The sequence below is a fragment of the Austrofundulus limnaeus genome, unplaced genomic scaffold (genome assembly GCF_001266775.1).
Source record: "Austrofundulus limnaeus strain Quisiro unplaced genomic scaffold, Austrofundulus_limnaeus-1.0 Scaffold69, whole genome shotgun sequence".
NCBI classification, from domain to species: domain Eukaryota; kingdom Metazoa; phylum Chordata; class Actinopteri; order Cyprinodontiformes; family Rivulidae; genus Austrofundulus; species Austrofundulus limnaeus.
Genome location: NW_013952471.1, coordinates 656,144 through 667,761, shown reverse-complemented (window position 1 = coordinate 667,761; position 11,618 = coordinate 656,144). Strand labels below are relative to the sequence as shown.

The following is an 11,618-nucleotide window of genomic DNA, read 5'->3' as shown; positions in this document are numbered from 1 at the left end:
GGATGATGAAGATGAAACGTGGCTGGACATTTCAGCAAGACAATGAGCCCAAACACAAAGCCAAGGAAACTCTGTTTGTGTGGAAGAATGGGCCAAAATCACACCTGAGCAATGCATGCCACTAGTTTCTCCATACAGGAGGCGTCTTGAAGCTGTCATTGACAACAAAGGCTTTTGTACAAAGTATTAGATAAATTTCAGTTAGTGTGTTCAATACTTTTTCCCTGTGCCATTCCACATTATTACAAATAACTTCATTTCTGGACATTTATGGTTTGATTTCTTTGTATATATTGATCACTTGGGTTGTTATTGACATCTGGTGGAAATTCCATGTCATTAGCACCTCTAGTAATATATTTACTGAGAAAAATGTTGATGTGTTCAATCCTTATTTTACCTGCTGTAGAGATGAGAAAATCAAACATTTCTGGAGTTCTGTTCTGTTTTACCTGATCTCCAGGCTGGCTGCTGGACCTCCTGATCTTCGCTGTTGTCTTCTGCATCAAAAGTTCCAGGTACCACAGATCCTGCAACAACCAGGAAAACAGACAGTTTATTAAAATTGTTTGTGTCTAAAGGCTGTTGTTGCTTTGTAGATGCTGAACTGCTGCATTGAGAGGAAGAGGGCCAGAGACGAAGCTCACAGGGAGGGGGTCAGAGACAGAGGAAGAGGACCAGCATCGTCCACAGCTGGGTCCATTTCAACCAGAGAGGCGCCTCCGGGGAAGTTCCGAGATTCAGGGAGTGACAGCGAGGACGAGTTCTTCGAGTGCTGCAGTGACCAGGAGGAGGTGGAGGAGGGGGGGAACAACGGCGGGAAAGGCAAAGCAGAAGGCAGACTGCACCCTTACAACAACATGACTCTACTGAACTCTACAGAACCTCTTTATGTTCCCGTCACACAGGTAGAACGTCTCGCCTCACCAACTCATTAACTCATCTGTAGGAGGAAATATACCACAGAGTAAAACTCTCCTTCTCTTAAATCTAGTAATTATTTAGAATATGTAATACATGTCAGTGTTTTTATGTATAAATGTGTGGAAACAGACAAGTCAAACATCAGTGTGAGACATCAAGTTGAACATAATGTGATCTCATTTCATAAAGATTTTTAAGCTAAACTGGATTTGAGTAAAATCCTTTTAAAAGTGGGGTGATGTGTATTTTCCAGGCACGTAGTTTAATTCTTCAGCACAACTTTTCAGTTGTTATGAAAATGCTGCAAATGTACATAAAACAAATATGATTTTTTATCATAGTCTGTCTCTTTAAGAACCTCCTACCATTTCTGACACTCCCACTTCAGCACAGTTTCAGAACAATACTTCAAGGGAGGGGTGCTCTCTGGGACAGGAGCTCGGCTGCAGACTGAGCTCCAGGGAGGAGCTATGTACAAATGGGCGGAGCTTTGTATCAGCAAGTGTTTAGGCAGCTCCACATGGCTACCACAGGAGAGACAAGGACAGTAATAATGTTGCTTTTAATGCACTGATACCATTAAAACTGAAAAGAGAAACTGAGTCAGTTTTCAGACATTTATGTACAGCAGGTTTCAGAACCACACACCTTCTGTTGAATTTATGGGTGTATTCACACCTGACATATTTGGTTCACTTTAAATGGACCAGAGTTTGTTTTCCCCATTGGTCCGGACCTTTTATGCAGGTGTGAATACACTCATGTGAACCCTGGTGCGGACCAATCAACTGGACTGAGCCCATTTATTGAGGTGGTCTGGGTTCGCTTCTAAACGAACTCTGGTACAGTTTGGTGTGAATACAGACCAGTCTCGACCCGAACCAACTACAGGAAACATGCGCCTCTTCACCAGATACCTTTGTTAAGCAACATTAGCCCTATGTGTCGCTAATGCTAACACTGCTACAAAAAAAATGAACCCTTGTGGGTCAGACAACTTTGAACATCTCATCTCCTTTAGGTTGTGACACACATTTGACAACATTGTCCCAAAATTATCATTGTAAAACCTTCACTGAATGAGCTGTGCTTGATATTCTTTATAATCAGTTGTATTAACACCATCTTTATCAGTGTGCATTGCCAATGCAATGCACACTATTGTGATTCGTTTCCCATCCAAGTCATCTCAACTTTGCCATGCTTCTCCTCCTGCATACAGTACTTTGTCCAAGAGCTGCCATTGTAATTTATATCTGTACAGCCCCTGTGCCAAATGATGGCTATGCCTTTTGGTGCCTGTAAAACTTATAGTTTTTGAAATATTAATGTTTAATAAATTATAATGGCAGTCAATGGAGCCTTGTATTGGTCCAATACTGCCCCCTGCTGCATCTACACAATATGGTACTGCACCATATCTTAATATTTAAGCTCAGTAGTTCAGTGATTACAATATTATGATTGTATTTTGATGTTTTACTGTAATACTGCCTTTATGTTGTCCTATTGCTGTAATATATTGCACTTAAGTGTCAATAATTGCATTGGCAAGGTAAACTTTTTCTGTATATATACAATCCAATCCCTGGGATTTCTCCTCTGCCACATCTCCTATAGTCTCATGATGAGCACTGTGGGCTTTCATGCGGGAGATCAGGGTTCAAATCCAGCTACTGCAACTTTAACAAAAATCTCTTCAAGCTTCATATTGTCACATTAACTTAATTACAACACCTGCTGACGTGACAGCCACAAGCTGGTWTAGAAAACACATTTGAACTTGGTCAAAGTTCATTCTGAAAGTCCAATGCTCCTGCTTACTTTGTCCTACAGCTGCCATTGTAATTTCTATCTGTAAAGGTCCTGTGCCAAATGATTGCTATGCCTTTTGGTACCTGTAAAACTTGTAGTTTTTGAAATGTTAATGTTGAAACCTAATTCCAAATTCATAAAATGGGAGTCAATGGGGCCTTGTAATGGTCCAATACTGCCCCCAGCTGTACTCACCTTGGTACTGCAGCTTAGTTTTTTAATATTTAATCTCAGTAGTTCAGTGTTTACAATACTAATATGATTGTATTTTGATGTTTTACTACATCATTATCTTAATATTGCTCTATTGTTGTAATATTATGCAGTTTAGTGTCAATAATTGTATTGGCAATGTGGCCTCTTTCTGCACACATACAAACCAACCCCTGGCACCACACTGCCAAAGCTCCAACAGTCTAATGGTCTATGTCATGGGCTTTCATGTGGGAGATCAGGGTTCAAAACCCAGCTAATGCAAATTTAACAAAAAGTCTATTCCAACTTCATGTTGTCACTTAATTACCTTAATGAAAAACACCTGCTGACGTGACAGGCTCAAGCTGGTTTAGAAAACTTCTTTGAACTTAGTCAAAGCTCATTCTGCAAGTCCAATGCTCCTGCATACTTTGTCCTACAGCTGCCATTGTAATTTCTATCTGTTAAGGTCCTGTAAAGGTCCTGTGCCAAATGGTTTCTATGCCTTTTGGTACCTGTACAACTTGTAGTTTTTGAAATATTGACCTGCTGACATGACAGGCACAAGCTGATATAGAAAAACACATTTGAACTTGGTCAAAGTTCCTTCTGCAAGTCCAATGCTGCAGGCAAAGCCATGCTGCAATGACATGCTACRTGGCAATGCACACTTGTTTTTACATTGTAAAAACCCATGTCTAGTTTCTGTCTGCTCTCTGTCCATCATTTCTGTCCAATGGGAGCAATGACCGTCACCTGCGTGGCTTTGTTTATAAATTATAGTCTGCTTGCAAAAAGCACAATGTGAATGCAAACCACACTAAAGGAAAAAAATAAAGTCTCTTATTTGGTCCGGACCAAACAAGTGGACCAAAGGACGTTCCTGGTATGAATACACCATTTAAATGTTCAAAAACCTTTTAATTTTACAACCTTAAGAACAATTTCAGTCTAAGAATAAAAAGCCTAATGCATATGACCTGCCACCTTTTACACCAGAGTCTTGTACGTTTCAGCCATCTTGAATTGGGTTGACTCTAAAAGAAATCAGCTGCAGATCCATTTCATTAAAGGGATAGTCTGATGATTTTTAGTGATGTTTTGTCAGACAGTTACCAATAATCAGTAGTTAGCCTCTTATAATTGTGATATCAAATCATAGTGGTCAATATATGACAAAAAAGGGAAAAGTCTTCATCCAGGCTATGCTAATGTTTTGCTATCCTTAATAAAACAGCACCTGTTAAAACTTGTCCAGGTGTGAAAGAACTCAACGTTAACTAGCATTACTATCTTGTACAGGTGATACTTAGCTGCTGGAAACTCAGTGATTCAGTCAGTGTTTGTTCTTCTTTCTCAGGAACCTGCTCCCATGACGGAGGATCAGCTGGAAGAACATTCAGAGGTTCTGGCCAAACTGGGCACATCAGCTGAAGGGACTCACCTCCGCGCTCGGATGCAGAGCGCATGTCTGGTTTCAGACATGGAGTCATTCAAGGTGAGACAGGTCCACACACACTCAGTGTGTGTGTTCACCTACGCTTAGTGAGGTCCACACATTCAGTGTGTGTGTTCACCTACACTTAGTGAGGTCCACACACTCAGTGTTGTGTGTTCACCTACACTTAGTGTCAAACTGCAAGTAGAAATAGATTTTAGTCAGTGTTTCCATTTCAAATGTGCGCAAAACTTTGTCGATATTCTGTTAATGTCGAAAAAACACAGTTTCGCAACTGCAGTGTTTCCATTAAGTAAGATATGCTATTAAAGTCCCGCGTGAATACGTTTGTTCTCATGATAAGTCATTACAAACATGGCGGCAATGGATGTAAACACATAGCATGTTGCTACCACGACACTAGCGCACATCATCAGAGGAGACTTCAGTGTCTTCTATCGAGGCTTTCGAGTGACAAGCCCCTTATACTTGGGAGCGGTTACTTATGCTGCGTTTTTGGGAAAATGTAGTCGGTGAGTTTAATACTTTCTTTTACTACTTTGGTGATTTCACTACTACCGTATTTTTTGGACTATAAGCCGCACCGGACTAAAAGCCGCACCCCCAACATAAAAAAACCCCAGTACACCCAAATTTGTCGTCAAAAAAGTGAATTCAACATCAAAACATAAAAAGCAAACCTTTAAGAATTAAAGTTCGGAGGAATACGGTTCATATAACTGACCTTATTTTGGTAGTTTTCTTTAACAGTTTCTGATCCAACAAAACATCTCATTCATCGTCCTCCGGTGCACTGAAACCATCGAAGTCCTCCTCTTCAGTGTCGGAGTTAAAAAAAAAGCTCAGAAAAGCTGCGTCACACAGCGGTATCTGTTCAGTGTTGCTTTCTGTGTCGCTGTCCTCCCGGGGTAATGTTGACTCTGAAGCTGTGGTGTCCTCTTCACGTAGCAGTCCAGCCTTTCAGAACCCATTTGTGATGGTGGACTCGTTCACTCTGCTCCACGCTGTTAGGATCCACTGGCAGACATCAGGAAATGACGCTCTTCACATTCGGCCAGTTTTTGTGAAAGATTTATCCCCATCAGTCATCCAAGCCTCCCATTCAGCCCTGAGTGTTGCTTTAAATGCACGATTCACACTGATGTCCAGGGGTTGCAAAAACTTTGTTGTACCTCCAGGAATAACAGCAGGATTGAGTTTGTTTTCTTGATGGCTGCTTTCACCGAATCCATGATGTGGGCCCACATACTGTCCAATATCGTGTCTGTCGAAGGTCCGTCATGTTGTGTCGTGTCTGCTACTAGCTAAAACAAAATGGCGCTACACCTCTGGATAAGCTGGCAGTATGGTCGCTCAGCTGTTGACCGGTTGACGCGCTGTCACGTGGTTGTTCGGCGTTTGTTTTCGCACTGACCTTTCATAGTTCCCCCCGAGAAACCCCAAGCCCAGCTGCTGGGAAAGCCCTCCTGCTCCAGCATACGTCACCGCATGGGATTCCTTCCCCAGGGAGTGCAATGAGAAAAAAAAAGTCAGCAGCTCTTCACTCGACGTTTATCCACAAGCTGGTCCTGGATTAAGCTCCAAAGTTTTTATCASACAGATTCCACCGTGAAAAATGTCTGTTTTATCCCCTTTTATGAGTTTTTGGCCACTGACTATCATTAAATCGCTGCTTCCTGGTCAACAGTCAACTCTGGAAGCGATCGCTTTTTTCTTTTTTTTTTTTCTTCTTTTTTTGAAGCGAGTGGTTGAAGCAAATGGAGCATAAGAGCCCCCTGGTGGCTGAAGAAAAAAAATCCACGTATAAGCTGCACCGGACTGTAAGCCGCATGGTTCAAAGTTCAGGAAAAAAGTCGCGGCTTATAGTCCGAAAAATACGGTACTTTTACTTCTTGTTATCTTCTTCGTCTTCTTCTTTTCGCCAGTGGAAACAGCCGGTTGTTGATCACGTGACTCCCATGATGCGAAAAAAGTGTTTCCATTGCAGTTTTGCGAAATACATCAATTTCCATACGGCTTAAATTCCACCTCATCCTAGCGCAAAAACATTTTGTCGAAAAACATAATTATTTTTCGAAATTGACGTGTTTCCATTGAGCAAATTTATTTTCAAAATTCTAATTTGCGCATTTTCATGGTCAATGGAAACACAGCTACTGATCAGACAAAAGATCTGATGTACAGCTGTGCAGGAGGACTCATGACTGACTGTCAGAGAGTCAGACCATCTGAGATCTGTCAGTGTTCAGTTTCCTTCCTCTTTAGTTTCTTCTGTGTTTTTGCAGTCAAACATCATTTATATACTTACACTATTTTAACCATAAGTTTCAAAAGTTCAGCTCCACCTGGAAAAAGGTGCTGTGACTTTCAGTATTTGTAACTTTTATAATTATTGAATTATTTATTTTTAAAGCATGAATCACGTGACAGTCCAGCAGCATATGTCAGACACAACATGTAGAAGAACATGAGGATGCAGACAGCTGGGTGTGTCTGTTTGCACCAGTCCTACACTGTTTTTACTGATCAATACTTTATTCAAACTTTATAAATCAGACTCATGAACACCATAAGTGTGAGACAATAAGAGTCAGGGAACTGTTTTCACCTCTGAGGTGGTTCTAAGCAGGTGACACCAGGTGTTGTGTGCTTACGATGTAGACATCATCAGATTGCTGCCTATGAATTGACTCTTGATTAACAGAGGAAAGATGTTACTTGTGTGCAAACTTATCCTGCCAACTTCCTCCTGGAGAGTGCCGCTTCTGTTTTGAAATGTGAGTGAGAGATACAACATGGCGAAAGCAGTGATAAAAACATGGTCTAACCTGGAGGTGCAAACCTTTTTGGTGATCTTGAGAAAGGCAGAACTTGGAAACACTTCTTGGAGAGAGAGGTGAAGGAGACTAGCGCTGAACAAAGCCGTCCTAAAATCAACAGATATCCCAGGAGATTTTGGACAAACTGGACACCTACGGTTGCACGAGCACTTAAACACAGCGCCGCAACAAAATAAATACTTAGATTAAAAAAAGAAAGTCTGACTTCCTGATGATAAAACCACAACGCCTTATAAATCTTTTTTATTTTTTTACTTTTTACTACAACAGCTGAAGTCGCTGCTGACGATCCACCCAAAGATTGAAGGACACACCTGAGCAGAACCAAACAGACCAGGGGTCAGATTTATAAAGGATTGCGTAGAAACCATACTGTTGTGGAAAATATTTATTAACGGGCAGAAACACGTGAATAAAAGAGAGTGCACTGCGCAGATGGTCTTCAGATGATTTAACAAAAGGTTTTGCAAAGGGCAAGACGAGCCACGAGGTGAACAGGGAAAATCAAAGCTCTGAGCACCACCGCAGACAGACCAATGGCAGAATAACAAATTGCAGAAGTTACACAATAGTGTCAGAAATTAGAACAAGGCAGACAGCAGTGGCGTCTTTCAATCATAGGTAAAGATTATGAAAAATGTAACAGTTATCAAAGAGATACGAATTAGAATGTCAAGGCAATGTCAACATAATGATCAGACATAGATATAATTATTTCTAGCACACACACACTAAAAGTGAACGTACGGCCAAAAGGCGGAAATGGCGTACGCCAAAACAAATTCAGATTTATAAAACCGTATGTACGCACATTTCTGCACACTTTCCTTTATAAATCACAGCCACACGTCAGAGTTTGCGCACAAGGTCCCGCCTCAGGTTCTACCCTCTACACGCCCACACTCAACCATAAACAGTCAATGCAAAGTACCTCATGAATGTTAAGATGTATTTAAATCAGTCAGCTGATCAATGACAACACATTCGATTGGCTCAGATGCGCTCCGTCATGAGTCTGGAGGATGACAGATAAGGATTTTTATAAAAAACTCAGCTTCAAATTCATTTTCTCTCAGAGCCTGCAGGATGATAAAAACAATAAATAAAATTAAATAAGTCAGATAAAGTTAAGTTCACTGCTCTTCTCCCACATCCTCCCCCTCCTGCCTGCTCTGTTATTTGCAGATGATCGTCTCCTCACCCCCTCACAGCCCCGCGCATTGAGAAATACGGACTTTAAAAAGTGAACTTTTATAACATCCACACTGGTGAGGGGCACGCCCTGCGAGTACCCAAAGAGTGACTTTTGCTGTCGTGCTGTTGAAATGTCTTTTGTCGGGGAGGGGTCTGTGGGTCAGGGTCATCTGAGGAGGAAGGAGATGAATGAATATGTGTGAACTTTTATTTAAGATTTAAGTTTTTTATTTCAAAGCTCCTTCTGGCTCAGCAGCAGAAGCATAAATAATACTGTTAAGAAAGCTGATGATAAATTTGAATAAAAATCTAAGTCTGATTATGATATGAAGTGAAATTAACAGTGGTGGGCAGTGCTAAACCAAATATTAGCTCCTCAATTTCTGAAGCGCTTATAGAAATATTTAGGTCCGCAACATCAAAACCGCTTATGCAGTAGAAAAACTAGCGGTAGCTAATTTTAAAGCGCAAGTTCAATTTGACACTTACTAGCTGACAATTCATGTACAATATATGCACAACACTGCCAAATAGCAGTGCATGAACTCTGTACAACTTAATTCTACAACCGCCGATTGCGGGAATGTGATTTCATGAAACAGAACTTTGGCTCCTGGTGTAAAAATTAAAAAGTTGTTGAGGATTGCTAGTTCGGCTGCTTCTTTGTCTTTTTCTTTTGTTTGTTGTAGATTTTTCATTAAAGAAGCATCAATAAAGTAATTTTAAAACTGTTTATTGGAAAACTGAAGAAATGCATTCTGGGTACATGACAGACTGACGGGAAACAAAAGCACAGGGAACAGGAAACTAGTATCTTCCCTTCAAAATAAGAGCTTGGATTTTAAAGTTTTTCTTGTTTCCATTGGATTTTAAAGTTTTCCAGTTCACCTGAAACTCATCAGACTGAAGAAGTTTCTTGGAGGAGAGATGAAACGTTTTACTAAAGAAGAACCCGTCCAGAGGACCTACTTATTTTTTCTTTTTGATTTTTTTCTACCTGGATTAGGACGTTTTCCATGTAGTTGTGCCAGTTGACCACTAGATGTTAGTCATCAGCAGCATAACATCTTTAAATAATTTCTGAGTCTCTTTACACTGTTGGCCGATTGCTTTTGAGCTCCAGCGTTTAAACTTTATTTTTTTAATAAAAGGAGCTCCGATTGTAAAGTAAAATAAATCAATACATACAAAATTTTAGTATGGATTACAAACGTTTACTGTTTTTGCTGGGAAAGGGAGTTCTAAACATTGCCTTCCTGCTACATAAGCAGACACAAAGCATTGTGGGAAATGAGAACCGTGGCCGAAAGCAACAGTCAGCAAGGATGTATGCCTTCCCAACAAGTGTGTTTGTCTGGGAGGGGTGCTGTTAGACAGATCACCTGTGTTGTGATTCATTGACAGCCATACCTTCTGCTATTGAAGATAATGATGACTGGTAGATAATTATTTATTAGCAGTACTGCATTTTAATTTTAGAAAGCGCTAATCCGCCTATGAATTTTAAAAATTAGTAAGTCCACTTAAGCGCAAATGAAATATTTAGGTCCGCAATTAGCGGATTTGCGCTTTAGCGGGCTGGTGCCCACAACTAGAAATTAAATATCTGACAGTGACCATTACTCAGTGTGGCTCTAATTCCTCACTTCACCATCTGTGTCACAGTTTCCCTTCTCCAAAATGAGCGTAGGCATGGGTCAGATCTGGCTGAGGCACCGCACATTTTCACGTCAAGTTTGGATTTTACAAAACACAATCTTTGTGTGAAAAGTGGCGTAAGCAAGCTTTATAAATCGGACCCCAGGACCGAATAGAATGAGATTTGCAAATGGAGAAGCAGCTAAAGTGCAGCGATGCTGTTTTTCTGATACACGTTTACATAGTTGTTGATTCCTGCCAAGAGTTCATCAACATCTGTCTGCACCCATAGTTGGCAGGATCCAGTGAGAATAATCACAATAAACAAGCTCTCCTGGTTTATAAAACTCCAAAAGAGGACAGCAGCTAATTAAGTTCCTTTAAAAAGAATCTGGAACAAAACTTGAATGATTTACTCTGATGGCTCTGAGTGCATGTTGACAGAAGGTGTTATGGTGCTTCAAACGATACAACATAAAAGAAGCATCACTGAAATAAATCTTGTTTCCTCCACTCAGCCAGAAGAACTGTTCATGAAACCTTTCTTCTCTCACAGGCAGCCAACCCAGGCTGTGTTCTGGAGGACTTTGTGCGCTGGTACTCGCCGAGGGATTACGTGGAGAACGCCGAGGTGGATGAAAAGGGCAATCAAGTTATGACAGGAGAGCTCAGTGCAAGAATGAAAATCCCAGGCAACATGTGGGTGGAGGCATGGGAGATATCCAGGGTTACACCTGCACGCCGCCAGAAGAGACTCTTTGATGACACCAAGGAGGCAGAAAAGGTATTTTTTACAATCTGTGACTGATAGTTGACACAAGAAATTAGGGATGAAGATGTTCATCATCCAAATCAGTTTTATAGTCTTGGTTTTCAGCCCCTCTGGTTCTGCATGTGTTATTTTCCTGTTCCAGTAGCCTTCATGTGATTCTGATAAATATAGTGATGTAAAACCACTGACCAGAGCCCAAGAATTACTCATCATTTGAATCAGCTGTTGTGATTTTATTGTAGTTTATTTATTCTGAGATGTTTTATAACATATCAGCAGCTCCCGTTTAATGCTACTTGCATACAGTCCAGTTCAGTTTAAATAAATTTTATTCCAGTACGCTAAGTCGTTAATTCATCTAATGACTACACAACATTGCAGCACTAACTATTTTGTTCATCCATGTAAAAAAAAAGCCTTAATAAAAGGAGATGTGCACCTCAAACTAAGCTGCCAACCAAACAGCACCTCTGCTGGGTTATTTACACTTACACAAGGCTTTATTCAGCATTAAAACTGATAACACATACTTACCTTACTTAGAGAAAATCAGGATTAACTTACTCCAATGTATAAATAAAAATCAAGGTACTGTTGAGTGATAAGTTTATCTGTTAATATCCATGAATGGTTCTTGTGTTTTTGACTCCACATTATCACCAGTGTGGTAAGATCTGAAGATCAGTGTCACAGAGGAAGATGGAGATAAATTCACTCTCAATACAACTGTGTGTGTGTGTGTGTGTGTGTGTGTGTGTGTGTGTGTGTGTGTGTGTGTGTG

General features: G+C 40.6%; 1 protein-coding gene across 1 annotated transcript in view; it reads left to right on the top strand.

Moving 5' to 3' along the window:
- rab3gap1 (RAB3 GTPase activating protein subunit 1) overlaps positions 1–11,618 on the top strand; it is a gene marked incomplete at its 3' end in the record, with an annotated part of 71,469 nt that overhangs the window by 53,236 nt on the left and 6,615 nt on the right. The window contains 4 exon segments of the mRNA XM_014010446.1: positions 464–518; positions 600–908; positions 4,295–4,432; positions 10,622–10,849. Coding sequence (XP_013865900.1) covers positions 464–518; positions 600–908; positions 4,295–4,432; positions 10,622–10,849 — 730 coding nt within the window.